The 20521-nt window shown below is 33.4% G+C and overlaps 1 protein-coding gene across 19 annotated transcripts in view; it reads right to left on the reverse strand.

The window, feature by feature from the left end:
- Positions 1 to 20521, reverse strand: part of BAZ2B (bromodomain adjacent to zinc finger domain 2B) — a 384859-nt gene that overhangs the window by 102459 nt on the left and 261879 nt on the right. For 15 of the 19 annotated variants that reach the window (XM_079923517.1, XM_079923522.1, XM_079923521.1 and 12 more), the window contains 5 exons: positions 13932 to 14120; positions 9401 to 9568; positions 8265 to 8458; positions 1942 to 2145; positions 1229 to 1624 (listed from right to left, as the gene is read on the reverse strand). In XM_079923517.1, the coding sequence (XP_079779643.1) occupies positions 1229 to 1624; positions 1942 to 2145; positions 8265 to 8458; positions 9401 to 9568; positions 13932 to 14120 (1151 nt within the window). The remainder of the gene's footprint in view (positions 1 to 1228; positions 1625 to 1941; positions 2146 to 8264; positions 8459 to 9400; positions 9569 to 13931; positions 14121 to 20521) is intronic. The other 4 variants (XM_079923516.1, XM_079923525.1, XM_079923514.1 and 1 more) reach the window with 3 other exon arrangements.

Consider the following 20521-nt stretch of genomic DNA (forward strand, 5'->3'; position numbering starts at 1 on the left):
CCTCAGTCTCAACACAAGAGATCCTGATTTTAAATTGTTCTAAGGTGGTTAGTTCATTTTTAAAGTTTCCCAGGTGATTCTAATGTACACTTAGTCTTGAGAACTACTCATTTAGATTCTCAAAAGAGCCTGATTTGCTCAAGTCATTTTTCTTTGACCTTGTTCTGAAATTCTTCACTGTAAAATAAAAGTCAGTGGACAAGGACATTGCAACTTTTTTGAGAAAGAAAGGCAGCATACCACAGTGATTAAGAACAAGGATTCTAGTACCACACTGCCTAGGTTTGAATTCTAGCTCCATCACCAACTAGCAGTGTGATCTTGGGAGAGTTATGTAAGTCTTATGAATCCCAATTTGATCATCTGAAAATGGACATAATATTATTAGTGGCACTTACAGATGTTAGTATCCAATGAGTAAATGCATGTTCAGCACTTAAAACAATGAATGGCTGGCAAAACAGTAAGTGCTCTACAGGTCTTTTCCAATGATTAGGATGCCTACTGATAATTTGTATAACCAAAAGACAGGAGACTGTGTTCAAAAATAATATTTTTTCTCTAGTCTGGGTGAGTTCTAGAATAAAAAGCACTGGTTATTTAATTACTAGAATTCTTCTGGACATATGACTGTAGACTATATAATATTATAATATAAAACTAACAGCAAGAAAATAAAGATGAAAAAAATTCTCTGATGAGAGTGGTTCTGGTGTTTATAGAAGTAACGTTACTAAAAATATTTTGTATTTTGTATAATTAATTAAGAATGGTAAAGGAAAAACATTCTTTATAAAGGATTTTTATACTTAAAATTGACAAATTATAGGACTACAGAGGTAAATGACTCAAGAGTTCATTTCTTTAAAAAAGAATATACTAATATTAGAAAAAAAAGGACATTGATTTTAAACAAAAGTAATTTTAAACAAAAGTAATTGTAAATTCAATTACTGAATTGTAAATTCAATTCAAACATATTTCTCCCCTTACTGCTAAATCATTAAACCTGGGGAAAAATGACAAGACTGTGTTGCCAAAAATACATTCAACAGGTGTGTATGTAAATATAAAATCAGAGAAATTTAGTTTTCTGATGTGCATATTCTATTCCTGGTGACTAAGAAAGTATAACAATAAGAGTAGAATTCAGTTTAAACTTGTATAAGACTATATAAAAGCTGTTTTTATAATAGTAAAATTCTTCTATAAATAATTTTTAACTCACCCGTTTGGAACGCAATTCACTGGTCAAAGGACTAGATTCTTCAGAGGTATTTTTATTCCCTGCTTTAAGTACATCAGGAGAAGGAACTATGAGTTTCATGTAAATTTCCTTTTTGGCTTGATTTACCAAAGATAAAGGTTTCACATTGGACACCAATCCCGTAGACTGTATTACACTTGTGTGTTTGTTCACAGATTCCTCCTTTGCCTGAGAGCTTTGGAAAATAAATGGAAGCTGCTGTGACAAAACCTGAGGCTGCTTCTGCTGGGATTGGAATGATGAGTGAGTCTGGGACTCAGACACAAGAGGTAATGGCTGGTGTATTCTTTTTTCCTGGGCTTTTTCAGTTGCTTTCTGTCCTTCTGCTTTTGGGTCTGAAACACCATGTAATAGCACCTGTAAATACAAATTAAAAGGCAACTTCTTAACGTCTATTGAAACAAAGAGCATCGAGGAGTAAAACATGGAGGAAAAAAAGGGTACTTAAAAAAGTGTTCCTAATGACTTACAATAGATGTATAAAACTCACTAAAAAATACACAAAATGTTCCTTTAAAAATGTTTCACCACCTCCTTTTTTTTCTTATGTAAAAGGAAGAACTAAAGGCAATGATTAACTTTAAACTTTATAGACTTTGAGAGTTAAGATAAGACAGTTAATTCCTAAATTTGAATAATGTGTAGATATTGCCAATGAAATGATTTGTACCTACCTGGTTGTTACTTTTATGTTGTGCTTCACTCTCTGAATCAGAATCATCATCTTCACTTTCTTCAATACTTTGATCTTCTTCTTCTTCATCTTCCTCTAGATCATCTGAATCACTACTACTAATGCCTTCACTTGATGTGTCTGATGATGTGCCTGAATCACTATCACTGTTGCTAGAACTTTCCATAGCTTTCTTCCTTGGTTTCTGGATAAAGACAAGATTTTTAAAAAGACTTCTGTTTTTGGAGAAAATTCAAGTTTCAGTAAGAGGTATGCTCTTTTAATTTTTTAACGATATTTTCAATCTCAAAACATTTTTCTAAAATGTCATTTTAGAAAAAAGTAAAAAGTCACATGTTTTAAGGGTATTTATTCAACCAACTGATCAAATTAACTTATCTGACAGGAATTCTCCAGTAAAAAGTATAAACTCTGTCAATATGCTATACAGTATTCTGTATAGAATACTGAAAACATCAATATAGTGTGTATATATGTACATATGTATACATATATACACACTCATATGACTGCCATGCTTCAAAATGTAGGACAGATTAAAAAGAGCAATTTATGATAGGGTTACATACACTGATGTTCTACATTTAGCTTTTAGTCTTCTTTCTTTGTGCAAATAGTGAGTCAGTAGCCAAACACACCTTTCTAGGTGCTGGACTCCAGTGAAGTCTAAGATGAGCCTCTGCCTTCAAGAAACTTACATTCTAGTGGTGGTGGTGGTGGACTAGACAGAGAGTAATTTCAAAACAAATAATCCCATATAGTAAAAAGTACTGGAGAGAAGATAAAATAGGTAGAAAAAGGCTTAAGGGGCTGCTTTAATTAGGGTCAAGGAATTTAAGTGTTTTAATATTTCTGAATCAAAAAGATAGAAAAATATGATAAAGAAGGAGATTAATTTCTGGAACATTTAAAATCCTATAGGACAATGAAAATCCAAAGCTGGAAAGGGACATTTGGTCGCATAAAAGGAAAGTTGTGTGTTTAAAGGACAGACAATGGTAGTGGATAAAAAGATGAAAAATAATGAGATGAATTATAACTAATAACTATATAACAATGAAAAAGTTAAAATTCTGCCAATAGGAAGACTATAAAGGAGAAATGTCAAAACGACAGAGCAACAAGATTGAGTACAATCCAAAGTTACTTAGGAACATTTCTATAGTGTTTGCTGGTAGATAAAATAGAGAACAAGATACAGAAAAATCAGCAATAAATTACAAAAGCAGCAAATTAGAAAAGTTATGGCCTTAATAGCAATACAGCCTTTCATAACTACTGGGTTTGGAGAATAAAAGACAGTAATACACCTCTACAACAGGATGCCAGGTTGAAGCCGTAGTTACAGATTGCAAACCTACACTCTTTCCTTTGTGTCTTCTAAAATTTGATTTAAATCATATAAAATACATGAGTGAGGAGAGTCACTCCTGTTATATTCTGTTTGCCATGGTACTGTGTTAACTGCTCCAAACTAGCAACTGTAATGCTTCCTCCACAGACACACCCTTCAATAAGCTAATATTTCCATCATTCCCTGAGCTACCTTCTTCGCTCACAGTAAAGCAGAAAGTGAATTGGAATAAAGGAAATCAAAGGATGAGAAACACCAAAGTAGAGATTAAAGGGAAACAATAGTAATATAATAACATTAAGCCTATCATTTATTTGGCAGAGAAACCGCTCCTTCTTTGCAACCAAAATCTGCTGTGGAGTTTTCTAAGCATGTATAGCAAGACTATGAAAGTCATTTCATTTGACTATGAAAGTCAAATCCAAAGTTATCTCTTTTGGATTTAGTAGAGGCTAAGTAAGGAAGGGAATGAGGGAGCTACCGTGATTTGGCAGAAAAAAATAAACTCCTATTTCAATGTCCAAGTAATCTGTGTAGTTTTAATTTAAAGGCAGCATGACAGATGGGTCCTATACTCCCCAAGAGTGGGTCTAGAGATGCGGGTTCTAAAGCTTTAGGGAGCATAATATTCAGCACAGAAGTTGCTGCAACCAGCAGATTCCTGGGTCCCAATTCCAAACAGGCACAGGGATCTGTATGAAACAAGCCCTTAATGTGATTCTGGTGCAGGTGGTCTTTGCAGAGCATACTCTGACAGTGTGCAAAGGGTTTGTGTTTTATAAGGTAACAAATTTAGTACCTATGTTAAAAAAAAAAAGTAGACATGAGTAGACAAGTCCAAGTATTAGAGAAAAATGAATTTCAATATCACCAATTCCATCTCCTTGGTCCCTATTAACATGTGTGGGGGGTGAGGGTGGTCCTTTTGCCTGCTCACAATTAGGTAGTCTGTCTTTTTTCTGTCATTTATACATTTTAAAAATGAGTCTTCTTAGGTTCATAAAAAAATGATCAAAGGAGAGTTTATTAATAATAAACTCCACCCCCCAACCAACCTGGGAAAGCTTTTCAGAACCCTCTCCTTGAACTTTCATTTCACTGTATATTTCTTACATTCAATAGCAAAACAAATACATATTCAAGGCTATTATGTACCAGGCACAGTTGCTCTAGTCTCTGGGGATACAAGGGTGTGATAAACAGACAGCAACTCTGCTCTCATGAGAACAGGGAGAAGAGAATCAACAAACAATATAAATAAGGGTTTTTCAGTGATAAATACCATGACTAAAACAGGATAATTGAGTAGACAGTGTGTGCTGGATGGACATTTAGATGTAGTTGTCAGGTAAGACTCTTCTGAGCTGAGACCTAAATGGAGAGCAAGAGCCAGTCATAGAAAGATAAAAGGGCCTTTCAAGACAGGGGAAACAGCAAAGGCAAAAGCCACGAGCTGGAAACAAGTTTGACACGTTCAAAGAATGGAAAAGTCAGCTAGACCTGCTACAGCACAGAAACCTGGGAGAGAACAGTAGGAAATAAGGCTGGATGGACTGGCAGGGGTGAGACCACACATGGTCTTATGGGCCATGGCAAGGATTTTATTCTTAGTGGGATAGGAAACTATTAGACAGAGTGATAACACAGGATGTTTTAAAACGGTAAAAAATCACTTATGTTTTTAAAAGACTGTTACAGCTGCTGTGGTAACAATAATTTGTATGGCAGCAGGAGTGGAACTTAACCTTGAATTGTCTTATTTTTTTTTCTCAACAGGCTGTATGTTAGTATATTTTAGCTTGTGTTGACTTACTTTAATTGTTTAATTTAAAATACTTATATTTATTCTAAATATACATGTAGACTATGAGAGGGAACTGGACTTAATCAATGGTTTTCAATGAGTACTACTGAGATAAGTAACCCTGCCTCCCAGGAGGGATTATCAAAATCAGCTGAAGAACATTTTTCAAACTACACATGAAAAGGGCTGATGAAGCAATTTTTTTTTTTAAGTTTTTAAAACTGAAAAACATTGGGTAATAAAAGTATCGGATTTTCTTCTTCAGTTTCAACTCCCTTCATCTTCATTTAACAACCTACTAACGCAAATTCATTCCAGACCATGTATTATCCAAAGATACGCTTCTGAAATCTTAAGTTCTAGTATCCCTCACATTGATAGTCAATCTCTCTCTAGTGTTACTTCTATGTAGATGTAAATCAACACCCCTATGGTACCTGGAATTTCTTTATATCATTAAAGAGGTACCTCTGCAAGTTTTTAATACCTGCTCCTGGAAATATTTTCTACTTTAACAGCACCAATTTTGTTTAGGAATGTCAATACTGATTCCTTACTAGAACTAAGGACACGATCTGTTTCAAATCCATTCCTCCAAAGTCTTGCCTTGTACCTTGTTACTAGATTTAGCACTACTTCTAAGAGGTAGGATAGTGTAAAGTTTAAAAACATGGACACTTAACTTTTAGAAATACATATAGATATAAATATATTCCATGATACTATGTCTACGACCTGCTTCAAAGTACCATGGGAGCAAGGAATGGGTGGTGTTTTCAGACAGCGTCTGGTGTGCAGAGAAGCTAGAAGCAGTACAGAGACAGGCCTTTGGAGCTCGTACTAATGAGAATGCCCTTGAAACAAATCATAAGGGAAAAGAGTAAAGAGCAGTTGAAGAGGAACAGGTGGAAAGTATGACCCTAAAACCTGTGTCCCTGGAAGGAAACAACCAAGAGTCTTTTATCACATTTGCTCAAGTGCTCAGTGGGGTGGCTTGAAGAGGAAAGTAAATGTTTGCCTTGGGGCCTAAATAGAGTCCTGTCGAATTTTTGTGATGGCTATCATTAGGCTTTGAGGCTTCACCAGATGACCTTCCCCCAGACCCTCATATGTCTTGCTATGTGCTGGAAAACATTTATCTTCTGTTGAGAGGGAACTGAAAGATCTAGAGGAAGTATTTCTATAAAATATGCTGGGCAAAAGGGAAGAAACCTTTATTTGTTTAGCTGATCCTGGAAAATATATGGAGCTCAATGCTGTCTTGAGAAAGGACAAAGAAAAGTTTGATAAAATAGTTCCTTGGGGTTAAAAATTGGAGCCTGGGAGGCATGTTGTTCAGATTTAAAGTTCAAATCAGCGCTATCTGAAATCAGTGACTACTCATACCTTGCTCTTGCTGTGGTGTGTCACAAGCTTTTCAATTCCCTTATTATTATAGCTGAGGTCATGGAGAAAGTGGTATTACAGTATCACAAACTTTTGACTCTCTTCCCCCAGAAAAATCAGGCCCTGAAAGTGGTTTTTATAAAATCTAGATGAAAAGACATTGCTCTAGTTATTATCTTTGTTTCCGAAATGTTTGCAGTTGATGCGAAGGCTTTAACTCAGAATAAACCAAGACTTCTCTCTCAAGAAGAAATTCCCAATGGGAGCAGACCAAATTCACCGATACAGATGCACTTACTAGAAATTCTGGATATAATGTGGTAGTTCCTGTAGCTGGAGGTATCTCAGCTTACTTGGTTGGATGAATGAAATCTGGACACAGTGGTGAACTATACTTAGTAAAGTTGAAATGCCACAGCTTCCCTGGCATGATGTGGAAGAGGAAATCCGAAGGCTCAGAGTGACCAGAATATTGGAGTGAATTTACCGTGTGCAATCTGCATACCCACCCTACTCCTGATACTGCTTCTACGGCAGACAAGGTCTAGTCAGGAGGCAGAAACCACACGATCAATTTGAACAGCGAAATTTTATCATAAGGAAGCAACAACTAGTAACAGAACATGAACGACTAAGAGGGAAAGAGACCTGTGAAGAATACCAGAATAGCCGATGTAGGGAAGAGCCACTTCCTGTATGGCTGAGGTAGAGTACTAAAATAAACTCGGAAGAGGGTCTTTCTTCTCCAACCCCTCATTCACCCAAGGCTGAACTTCAGACTTTGTTGGAAAGGATGTGGCTGTTGCCCACTGGATGGCAGAGAAGCTCACTGAGGTATCACAGATCAAGGCTGGTACACAGGAGACACCACCTGCTGGAGTGCCAGAAAAACTTGCTGGGAATCTGCTATCAGGGGTGACAGTAAAGTTAGCTAGAAAGCCAACCACTGGCATCCCAGAAAAACTCACTAATAAGCTGCCTGCTGGGATGTCAGTGACACTCACTAGACAGTATACAGTACTGGGTCTCCTGAACACAACTGGCAGAGTAGCCGCCAGCTGGTGAGGAAGCCACCCACTGGCAGCCACAGCATAGGACCAAGAAGAAAACACTTGAACCAGGAACAGAAGCATTTTCCTCTTCCAGTGTGTCTCTAGGACCCTCTAATGACAAGGTCTAACATAGTGCCAACTGGCAAAGGAGAAAAGGAGAATTCAGCTGGGGTTATAATGAAATGTAATTGGCCATGAGATGGTAACTGTTGAAACTGAATAATGGATACACAGGATTATTATGCTATTCTGTCTTCTGTGTATATTTGAAATTTTCCATAATGAAAGTTTTTTTGTTTTTGTTTTCCTAAAGCATGGGCTCTGGAGTCAACCTGCCTGACTTTGAATCCTGACCACTTAATGGCCAACTATTTGGGGGCTCTTTTTCCCAGTTTATAATAATAGTACCTACCTCAGTAGGGGTATAAGGAGGATTGAAATAGATACTATATGCAAAGCAATTACAGCAGAACTGGCCTGTGTTAAGTTCTCAATAAATCTTATCTATGACTACTATTTGTATTATTTATACTGGTGCTGACAGTTTTAATTTTTTGATGCATAATACTAAAACCACCCCGCAAAAATGAATATCTATAAAAATAGGAGTTGATAATTCATAAAAAGTTATTCCATAGATTCAGGTGGTTTGATCTTTAGAATACTTATATCGATCTGTTATATTTGTGTCTCAAAGAACAACTTACCTTATCTTTGATTTTGTCAGCTCTAGCATCCAAAGGCTGGGTTTTGTTTGGTTCCTGACTACACTTTCGATTTCCTCCACCTGAGCTTATACTTTTAGTTTGTCCCACAGAACTTGAAGCAGTAGTGGATAGTACAGATGTGTTGATACCAGATACAGATGACGTATTGTTTCCATTTATTGACCCATTTACACCTTCAAAGTAAAAATAAATATATTTATGCAAGAGAATGTTATTCAGCCATAAAAAGGAATGAAGTAATGACATATGCCACAATGTGGATGACTCTTGAAAACATTAAGCTAAGTGAAAGAAGTCAGACACAAATTATGATTCCATCTATATGAGATATTCACAACAGGTAAATCTATAGAGATAGAGTGCAAGCTAGTGGTTGCCAGGGACTGGGAGAGGGAATAATAGAGACAAACTGGTTAACGGGGATGAAGTTTCCTTTCGGGGTGATGAAAATGTTTTGAAACTAGATAGAGGTGGTTGTTGTACAACACTATGAATGCATTACATGTCACTGAATTGTTCAGTTTAAATTGGTTAATTTTACATTTATGTGAATTTCACTTCAATTAAAAAATTTTTAGAAAGATAATTAAATGCGAGTATTCCCCCTTTCGGAGCAAACTCCCCAAACACTTACTTAAGTGAAAAGAAAGGTAATAAAAAACATCTAAAATGCTATTATAATTTGCAAATGTATTCTAACAACAGTTATTAACTATGAAATATTAATGACAATTTAAAAGAAAAAGGCATACTAACATATTAGTTTTAATTAATTTAATGCTTAATTACAGAAAAAGTAATATATTTTATTGAGTGAACGTGAAGGAGGTAATGAGATACAGAGGAAAAAGCAGTGGAGTCTGGAGTTAGAAAACCTGGGTTAAATTCTGCTATGCAATGTCAACATGTAAACAGTGCTTCCTTGAATAACTTATTTAACCTTAGCTGCAAAATGACAATGCTTCCAATCTCAAAGAGTTATTATAAGGATTAAGCAAGACAACGTGAAAGTGTCTAGCACAATGCCCCATAATTGTTACTAAATGTGAACCCTATTAAAAATAGGTATTGAAATGGAGGATTTGTAGTACTTCACTTAAAGTTAACATGGATACCTTTTTCAGGACCATTTCGATTACTTTTTCCCGAAGCCCTCGAATGGAATGAAGAAGAATCATGATTCTGGGCTGGAGGAGCAAACAGTGGTGGAATTCCCAGTAATGGTGGAAAGAAGGTTGCCCCTGCACGCGTATGAACATCTGTTGTTCGCCACCATTCTGCACCTCAAAGTCAAACATCAAACAAGCAAAAATATTTGAATTAACTTTCTAGCTAATTTAACAGTGCTTTTTATATTTTATTCCTGAAAAATAAATTCAAATTTCATCTTGGAACAGAATTGCTGAATTACACATAGTTCTGATCATCTTTCTAATTATAAGACAGCTGATTAGAAGTTATACACTCATTATTCTGCTCATTAAGACAGTATCCAAGGATCTTCACTTAGCAGCTTCCTTGAGTTCAAATTTATGAAGAACAAAAGTAGTCTACGGTTTTAAAAATAAAATGGGAAACTTGGTATATTAAAGAACTGTGACTCTTTGATGACTTACATCATAATTTTTCTAAATTAGTAAAGAAACAATATTTAAGACTATTTTAATCTACTTTAAAACCTTAGAATTTAAGGTTACCATCTACAACCTATGTTAAGAATTTCCTTAAATTACATACAATATAAAGCTGGCTTTGATAAATCAGGTGGTTTAAATAATAATACAAAGACCACTGTAATCCAGCATATCTCAAATGCATTTTTGGAGGAAAACATCCTATACTCAAAACAATAGAGATAGCAAAATCAGTAAGGCTTTTTATTTTGGGGGGGTGGTGTCTAAGCAATGAAAAGTGCTTCAAAGAAGATTTTTAAAACAAGTTAAGTCACATTAAAATATAAAAGATTTATAGTTTCTCCCCTTAAAGTTAATGAAGAAAGCCTGAATTTTATTTATACTTCCTCTCATAAATTACAGATAACAATGTTTTATCAATGTAAAATGACTAAACGGTAGAAAATCATCAAATGCAATTTAGATATTCAAACAGTGGCTTTTAGTTAAAACTTTTAGAAAAGGAGAGAAGACAAATTTTATAGAATACATTATTTAGGGAAGGGTGAAGATTAAGAAGAAATTTGAAATAACCCAATGGACAGTCTTGTATTGCCCTATGTAAAATCTCGGAAAGAATATTTTCCAATTGGCTAACCAGCTAGATTACCAAATCAGTTATTACCTTTCAGGCTAGTCTTCCAAGAGATATAGGATACTTTTCATTGACTTGATAACCACGAAAAAATTAGAGGAAAAACCCCAATAATATAGTATGGGAAAAATTCAATATTGTCAGTGTACTGTATTATATGATCTTTAAAGCTTTTCTAGGAATATCTCTTTATTAAAAATAGGATGTTAAGTGATGTGCACCTTCATTAGCTAAAGACAAAAGTTTAGCTTAATAAAAAGTGAAATGTTCATGGTAACTGACATTCTGAAAGGTTTAAAAAACAGTATAAGCAGAAAACTACAAAAGCTATTCTTCTGCACTGCAGGAAGGCACTGCTAGTGAAATGACACCAATGTATATTCAGCAGTGGCTGAATGATGGGAACTGAACCAAGAATAACTATACAAAACCATAAATCATTTATCTACTGTTTAGATGAAAGAACTGTATGTAGATAGGAAGAAAAACTATGTATTTGGGGCTTGTATTAGCACAGCTGGAATCTGTTGTTATTTATAGGTTTGAAAACTAGGTCCTATATAGCTGATAAAAAAGGAAACTTCAGTTTCCTGAAATATTCATATTATTTAAAATAGAGTCTATAATTAAAGCATTACAGTTGAACGTTCAGACTTTGTAAACAACCCACAAATCGGTCAGGCAGTCAAAGTGTAATAAGACTCAAATATTTTAGACATAATCAAACTCAGAAACAACATAAAAATGTACTTAGAATGTCAATGGTAAATAAGCACACAATAGGGATTAGAAAAAAACACAACTGGAAAATGTGTACGTTATAAATAAGGTGACACCATGAGTAAAAATACAAGTAAATAAGATTAATTAAATAAAAAGATGAAAAAGATAGCGCTTCTGATCACAAGCTTCATAAATGTCTAATAATTCATGGGAAATAACAGAATTTTTGACAAGTGATGAGCTTATTTCTCTTCCAAATTTAGGAAAATAAAAAAACAAAATTTAGTCACTCACAAACTAGCTTGTTGATAAAATGAAATATACAAAATAAGAATCACATAAACCAGCACATGATGAATTTCTAAATGTATTCAAGGGCAGTAACTGCATGGTAAAAACATTAATCATATTCAACTGAAAGATTCTAATATTTCAGAGGATATACTGAATCTCAATTTGAACATAGAAGACAGGAGAATTTAAAAATCTTTCAAACTTGATAGAGTCAGATACTTCATGAAAATTCACGGTAATATACAAATATAATGATTAAAAACTGTAAATGTTTTAAAAGAACTTACCGTGAAATACTATTTCAATATAAAAAACTTTACTATACTAATATCCATTAAGTAATTTGCATGTGTTGATTTAGTCATCTGAAATGTAGACACATTTAGAAGTGGATAATATTTAAAAATAAACTATTTCTCATTTAAAATTCCTAGTAATTTCTTCCTGTGTGTCTTCATCTATTTAGTAGGTGATTTAAAATTTTTGGCATTTTGGTTACCCTTTTGAATAAAACTAATCATAGGAAATTTAAATTTAAGTTATACAAAACGTACAACTTAAACAAATGAGGCCTCTAAAACAAGGTATAGTCTCTGTTCACTTGGCAAAAAAGTATGCTTATACAGGCATACTTTTACCACTAAAGACTCTGTCTTGTAATTGTCTGTTTATCTCCTAAAAACTATAAGCAACATAACACATACTATGTTAGTATATTCCTCATGCTTGGCCTACTGCACAGAACATAGTAGATGCTCAAAGAACTTTGTATAAGAAATGAATGAGTGAATAGTTTATGTAGGCTAGGGAAGTTCTCAAAATTTTTTTCTATACGGTGGAAGTATTAACATTATTGAAGTTGAGATGAGTAACTCTTTACACCTGTTAACCATGTTTTCAGTGCAAAAGATATTTGATTTTAATTATACAATAATTACATTGTGGTTTAGAAATTCTCAAAAGTAATTAATACTTTATATATCAAACTATATCAAATATAATAAACTATGATAAAACAATTTTTAAAATTTAAGGTACTAGCAACTATCTATATTACTATTATTTTAATTTTTTATTCAGCAATACTATATTTCAGCAAATACCTATTGAATACTCATCTTGCTAAGCAACCATGCTCAAAACTGACTGAAATAAATTCCTATTAGTATTTTTAAAGCAAATGTCAAGACTTAGTTTAAGACTTTGTTTTAACTTTCTAGCCACATTACTATCTCCTCTCTGAATTAAAGAAATAATATGACTCAAGAAATAGTACTTGAAATATATACTTAGCCAACTTTCCATTCTACATATATAATTCAAACAAGATACTTGTTTCCTTTTAAAGAAACACTCGACAAGAATAAAAATGATGGTTACCAATTACATACTAATTAGGTGTGCTAAACACTGCATTCAGCACTAAACATGGCTTATTGCCTTTAATCTTCACAAGAACCCTAAGAGGCAGATACTATTATTATTATTATTGTTATTCTCATTTTTCAGATGAGAAAACTGAGGCTGAGAGGTCAGATTACTTGCTCAATCAAGGTCACACAGCTAAAACGTAACAAAGCCAGATTTAAATTCAGATCTATTTGTCTCTGAATTATGCTCTAATTTTTAAACTACTTTCTGTAACAGTAAATCATGCATCCTTAACTAAAATTTATTAAGGTAAAGTTAATCAGGAAATACATTAAAGTTTAGACTTTCAAAATAATATAACAAGAGAAATTACAGCATGTTTGTCTAAATTAAGCTTTAATTGGTGTCTTACTGAACTCCTGAATCCTCATAATCTGTAGAATTTGGGATAATTCTGGTCTTCCTGCCACACAAGTGGTGCAAATCTATGGTTGTTTTAATGAAATATGAAAAAAGTAGAAATTTAAGAGCCAAGCTCATCTTACTTATAAATGCAGAGAAATGAGAACTCAAAATAAAAGTGTATTCATTATAAGAACTGGACTGCAGTTTTCCACTGTAAGTTAAATATTTTTTTAAAAAATCAAATAAAGCTGAGAATAATTAATCAAACTCTATACTTCCCATACATATACTTTTCTACTTCAAAAAAAAGCATGAGAAAAACCTGGCCTAATTACTCACTTTTGTGGCAGATGCCTATTTTTCTAGCTTAACACTTGAATACCGAGTCAGTTGTGCTGCCACCTAGCACACAGAGTGTTTTATTTTTTTGCACAGGATAAAAAGGACTGAGTTAATTCTTGCACAAGAGCTTTAATATACCAGGCATAATACTATTCTTTTTGTTCACGTTAATTACCAAACTACTGCTTGAACATTTTCAAGCTTTCCTCCTTTCCTTGAACACTGTTTGTAACAGATGTTTACCTGGAAAAGACGCTAGTTGGGGATGTGCAGCTAAGGCTGTGGGTGTACCAAGTGTCCCCAAACCACCAAATTCTGAATGCCCTGAGCTGGCTGAATGCAGACCAAAGACTGGGTGGCTGACCACTGGGAAGGCACTCGACACTGTGGACAGGTTAAACAGGTGATCCCCAGCTGCTCTGAATAAATGTCCTGGGAGGGAAAAAAACACACTTAAAGTTGTACTAGAAAAAACAGATGAGATTTATCTGATTTCAGCGTTCATAGTGGGTTAAAATTTATAATAGTTTATCTATTAAATTTTTATTATACCTTTTTTCTTTTGCATTTCTGTTCTTCAAACCCTGCAGAATGTTTCTAGAAACATGAAAGTACTCTAAAAATAATTAAAACGAATGGTATAACCTTATTTACTTTGAATTTTGAGATTTGAGAATGACACTTTAAGTACATAACTTTCACTAATTGTAAAGTTTGACCTGCCGAAGTGAGGCAAACTTTCTGCTAATACATGCACATTAATATTTTATCAAAATTTTTTACTCATAAGAAGGAAGATAAAAACATCTAGTTAATACGAAGTTGAAAATCAATAAAATAAATCCAGAATCTGTCACCAATTCATTACTCAAACTGTCATACACTCTAGGCGAAGAGTTCCTAGTTTCCATGTGCCAGAATTGAAGCTATGTCCTCCATCGAACATCTTTTAAGTGAGGAGAGTTGATACCAAAAATGGATTATATTCTAGCCTGATAAGGCAATGTATACGACAGCATAAAGATTTAATAAATAAACTTGCTAATTTATATCTAAATGCATCCGAGGGTGGTTATCAATATAAAAATCATGTTTAAACATTGTGATAGAAAGTTCATATTCAATCCAAATGTGTGGTTTTTCAATCTCTACGTTTACTCTAAAGAGAATCTAGTACTAAGTGTCATAACCCCAAGTTGCAGTGTTATACCATCAAAAACACAACTTATTTTTCATAGTTTGTAGGGATTTGGCAGAAGATTTGTTAATACTTGGAAATCTTCCTTTTACTTCCGGGAAATAATTAAGTTTCCCTGGCTTGACACTGTGAAAACAGAATATCAAAAACCCACACTCCAGGCTATCTTAAGAATTTACTGCATGAAAGCTATTGCGCTCTGTGTTAAAATAAACATAAGGCTTCCTTACTATCCTGTTTATATCAGACCTGACTATGCACTACAATATAGTTTCAATACAATATGTTTAAAGTAAATTTAAAAATACAACTTAAAAATAAGTATATTTTTGTTATCATTTAGTTATCAACAAAATCCCTCCTCTTTGCTTTTTTATTCGCTGAAAACTAAGAGGAAGTCATCAAAGAGGTCACAGTGTACTCTCATTGACTAATATAAGCCCTATATTCTTTACTGAAATAACACTATATTTTTCATTGAAGTAGTAAGATTTAAATAGATTGTATCAAGTATATCTTACATTAGCCTACAAGGTAAAAAGTTCTGATTGAGGGTTGAGGTCCCACTATAACAAAGCAATAAGTAGATCTCATAGGGAAGATCCTCAAAGTGCCTTTACAAGGAAGGCTCACAAAGAAACTGAGGGAGGAGAACAAGGGAAGGATACAAACTTGAGTATATTTTCTAAGTCAGCCCATCTTAGTTTTTGTTCATCAAAGCCTAAACAGAAAATCTGTGAATTTGGTACTTTTGTGTAATCAGAATTCTAGACTGCAATTAGCACTGAAGTTAAGTCAAAACAAAATAGGGCATGCTACTGGAAGAAAGGCGGTTACTCAAACATCACTATTTTTAAGACTAGTGCTATGGCACCAGAAAGATTGTGTAAATTTTTTTTGGGGCGGGGGAAGAACAAATTCTCAAAAACCCAGCTAGTTTCTCTAAAAAATGAGCCTATAACATTAAGAGCCAGTGTTTATTTTCACATGTGATTGCCTATAAAATCCCCGATTCTCACTAATCAATTCAACTTCCTGAATGACATGTCCTTAATCAAATGTTTTATTTATAAACATACTATGATCTGTTACATTTCCTTCTACATCAGTTTTCTTGATAAGCAAGTTGAGCTAAACACTCAGTTTGTGAATTTTAGCATAATTTTTCATTTATATTTTATAAAATAAAAGTTCTTAAATTATATTTGTCAACTATATATATGTATCAGTGACTTAATACAAAAAGTTTTGTGAGGTAAGCTCAAAACTACACAAAATATTATAAAAATTCAGAACACATTAAAATTATAAAGGGTCAGAAACTGATAGAAATAGTTGCTAGTAAGCAGCATTCTTAGATGTATAGTTAAAACATTAATTTTCTAATTGTGAAGAAATAAATGAGCTTAAACCTTGGAGTCTCATGAACAGAAAACATGAGTAATACCTGAATGAAGTTGTCACTCTTGCAGCAATAATTAAGAATAGATCTTACACAACTTGATAATTTAAAAAGTTCTTTTTTTTAACTCTAAAAAGAGTGATATCTAGAAAGAGCTGAATATAAAATTTCAACAAAATATGAGCGTTATTCACCATAGATTCAAACTGGGGAAAAAAATATAGTCTTGTTCACAGAGTTATATCTATGCCTAGCAAAATCACGAAGAAGCTACCTTACTCTATTTTCTTATTCTTTCTTATAAAACTTTTGAAGATAATTAAAGCATAGAAAGTACTCGAGTGACAACAGAATCGATAGGGCCTATTCCTTGTTGGCAAGAAAAGGTTCACGTCTGTATTTAGTAAAGAATATCAGGCCCACATTATAATGATTACAATGATACCATGCATTATTAAAAACACACATTAGAGATTTTCTTTGCTTTACATGGATAAAGTTATAAAACAGAAGAGAAATAATTTCATATTACATTTAATAGTCTTTATTAAATTTTGCCTTTATAGCAAGAATATAGAAGTCAGTGATACAAAAGTGTATCTTTCTCATTAAAAGGCTCTGTAATACTACATACAATTTTAGTATTGTTTTTGCCACTGCCTTTAAAAAAAAAGCCAGCTACTAATTCCATGTAAAAACCCTCCAAAATTACTGTTCTTTATTCAACAGTTTCCATAATTCACACATTTCATGAACATATCTATTAAGCACCAGGTGCTATGTTTAGTAATTAGCATACAAGGATGAATAAGACATAATCCCTAGTCTTAAGGAACTCAATGGTTTGAACATAATTGAAATAGTATAAGACTGTTTTTCATACCACAATGTATAAAACAAGTTAGTTAATATTTTAATATTATAAACTGGTACTGTCACATACAGGACTTAGTAACAGATCCCAAATACCTAAAACAGTGTCTTGTACATAGTAGATATACAATAAATATCTGTTGAGTGAATTGATTACTCATTAAGAGCAGAAGAGGCACATCCATGGGACTGATTCCAAAGGGCTTCATCAGAATAGGAAGTTGTCCTGAATTTTCATTTAAACTTGCAAGGATGATTCTTACTAGTTTCCTTTTGCCTTACATGTCACCAACCCTGGGTCTTAATTTTTTTTTTTTAATTACCACTTGGCCTTTTATTTCTCCTTGATTCCATTTAGGCCACATGTTGGATTTGATCACATAAAATTCTACCACCTCCAAGTTCTTAAATTCTTAAATTTTACTCTAACCATGGTTTCCACATTTCCATTTCCTTATTTCTCAGCATGACCGTTGGTCTCTCTCAATCTTCTACCAGTCCCTTGACCCTATCTATCTCCTTCCCTCTCAATCCCATCTCGGCATCTCTCCTTGTTAACCTTGAAAGAAAACTCTTACACTTGTATGTCTACTTCCTCCTCACTTCTCAGAATCTTTAATAGCTGTGCCAAGTCCAAGCCTCCCTTCCACTTTGTCTGTAAAGGAACTTAAGTTTTCCTAACCACTAGATTCCATTAATCTTTGCCCTTCTCATTTTTAACCTGTCTCTATAAATCTGGCATTGCTGATTACCTCTTCCTTATTAAAACCCATGTTTATCCTTAAGCTCTGGGTCATGGAATTATTTTGATGTTCTTCTTAACTATATTTTTCCATAATACTAGTGTCCACTTTACTGGGTTTTCTTTTTTCTAAATGTAAGATTCTTAAAGATTTTGTCCAACTGTCTCTTTTTTCCTCTTTATATTTTCTTCCTCAGTCATTTCATGGGCTTCCACTATTTTAACTATCACTTCTATGCACATGAATTCTAAACTAGGATTTTAGCTCCTTGAGAGCAAAACTGAATCTCATTCATCTCGGTAATCCCCAATACCTGGCATAATCTGAAATATAACAGGTGCTTAATGAATGTTTCCCACTGTTGTATTTTGGGTCACACTATTTCTTCTTCTTTAGACCCTCCATGCTTATATAACATGCTCTTTGACTTCTTTTGCCTTTTATAACATTAACTATCCTTTCATAATCATCTCAAAAAAATATTGCCCAAGAAGTATTCCTGAATCTCCCAGACAGATATGTTTTGGACCTCCTTTGAATATTCATGATTATTCACAATCTTTCATCATACCATTACTAGAGTATAAGGTTATAAAGGAAAGAATCATTTCTTAATCATTTTTACTCTGTACAAAACACTGTATAAAGCAAACTGTTAGCAGTTGCAGGGATAATACTTCATAATAATACCTGCTGTGGATAACTCTAAAATGGTAGTTTTCAATTCTTTGTTTCTCTCTTCCTTTAAAAAGCTAGAATAACCAGGAGTCATTTTTAAGTGATAACAATATATCACATTTTTTCTCTGTTCCAATTATAAAAAGCATTCACAATGTTACTAAAAGCTCTTTGGGTAATTAGAAGCTAATTTAATGACATCTATGTTGTGGCTTTAATCTTGTTATACAGCAAGAGGGTGCTGTTTCGGTTACACCCTTTGGTTTCATTGCCAGGACAATGCCCTTCGCCTTCTCCAACTGTCTTGAAACTTCAAGCTACTGTTCACAAGGGGATTTTTGATCACAGACTGGAGATGACTCAGTGAACTCTACAACTACATTTACAACAAAGCATATTCTGTATTAACAAAAGAGCAGAATATCTTCTTATAGGAAACAAAAGACAACACAAGCCAAACCAGCTCTATTAGATTTATGACTACAAAAATAAAATTATTTGGATGTTAGCATGCCCTACTTTCGGAGAAGTAACTTTTTTCTACATTAATATACCTAATATCAGAAGATCCTCCCAAATAAAAACCTGTTATGATTAAAACTCTTCAATTTTGCTCAGAGAACACATTTGCAAACTGATAAATTACATCATAAAATGAAAACAGTTTTAGAACACCATAATTATTCTTTTTTACAGATATTAACATTCAAGCATAGTTTCAATATTATAGATGCAACTTTTATTAGTTTCCATTTTAACTGACAGGTAACAATGTGCACGTACTGCATAATGAAAATATATGTCTGTAATGTCTAAATCCTCAACTTACGTTATAGTAAGCTGACTACTTTTTAGCAGAGCTTTTCAGATTGTACTAGCCAATCTATATGTAAGTGATTAAAAGCAGTTACACAAAATGCCAGTGTCTCAGTAGCAATGCACGGTAACTGCAAGTGTCTTTATTAATATTAATGAACTTCACGTAGTGACACAATAAGGGTTTTTCCCTCCCACAAGAACAAAATAATATAAATACTGTACTAATGTCTTGAACCTACACTACCAGTGGACAAATCTCCTATCAATAAGGAAAAGCCCAAATAGCAAATTAAAACAAAATGATTATAAGGAATAAGTATCCTAAAGCATCTAATCTTTTTTAAAAAATCAAGGAGACTGCTTACTATGACAGAATTCTACCTATGCTGTTTTTTTGTGTGCTAAAAATGCCTTTACTTTTTCACTGCTACACAAACTTGTTGCAGCATGTCTTCTAACTCTTATCTCTAGTTCTTTAAACTGTTAGCACATTTTACAGCATTGCAAAATCAGCCTCTAGTATACAACCTGCAAAGTATGGTTAATCATGAAAAATGGTAGCACATTCAAATATAGGTTACAAGAGTACTTTAACACTAGTAATAACCAAGTGTAATAAACAAAGTGAAATTACTGTAAATTAAAGAAATGCTCAAATTATTGGCCCATATATTAAAATTCTTAAATATCTTAATGTTTAAATATTCTGAAACTCACAATGTACAAATTCTACAAACTTGAACTTTGATTAAAGAACAGAAAGAATTCTATAGCAAATGGTGACAAAATATTCCCCCCAATAATTTTCAATTCATTCCTTTATTCTCATAACTTTTTTAGTAGTTAACCTTTACATTTTAACATTAGAAAAGCATGGTATGGAAATAAAGTCTTTCATTTTATTTTTAAGTATTTGCTTTGAGATTGTTTTAGACTTACAAGAGTTGCAAAAATAGTACAGAGTTCCAACTTCCCCTATGTTAATATCTTATATGATAAAAAATAATTTTCAAAGCCAAGAAGTTAACCCCGATTAATTAACTAAAATAAAGAATTTATTCAGATCTCATTAGTTTTTCCACTAGTGTCATTTTCCTGTGCTAAGATCCAATCTAGGATC

The sequence above is a fragment of the Stenella coeruleoalba genome (assembly GCF_951394435.1).
Source record: "Stenella coeruleoalba genome assembly, chromosome: 6".
Classification (NCBI taxonomy): Eukaryota; Metazoa; Chordata; class Mammalia; order Artiodactyla; family Delphinidae; genus Stenella; species Stenella coeruleoalba.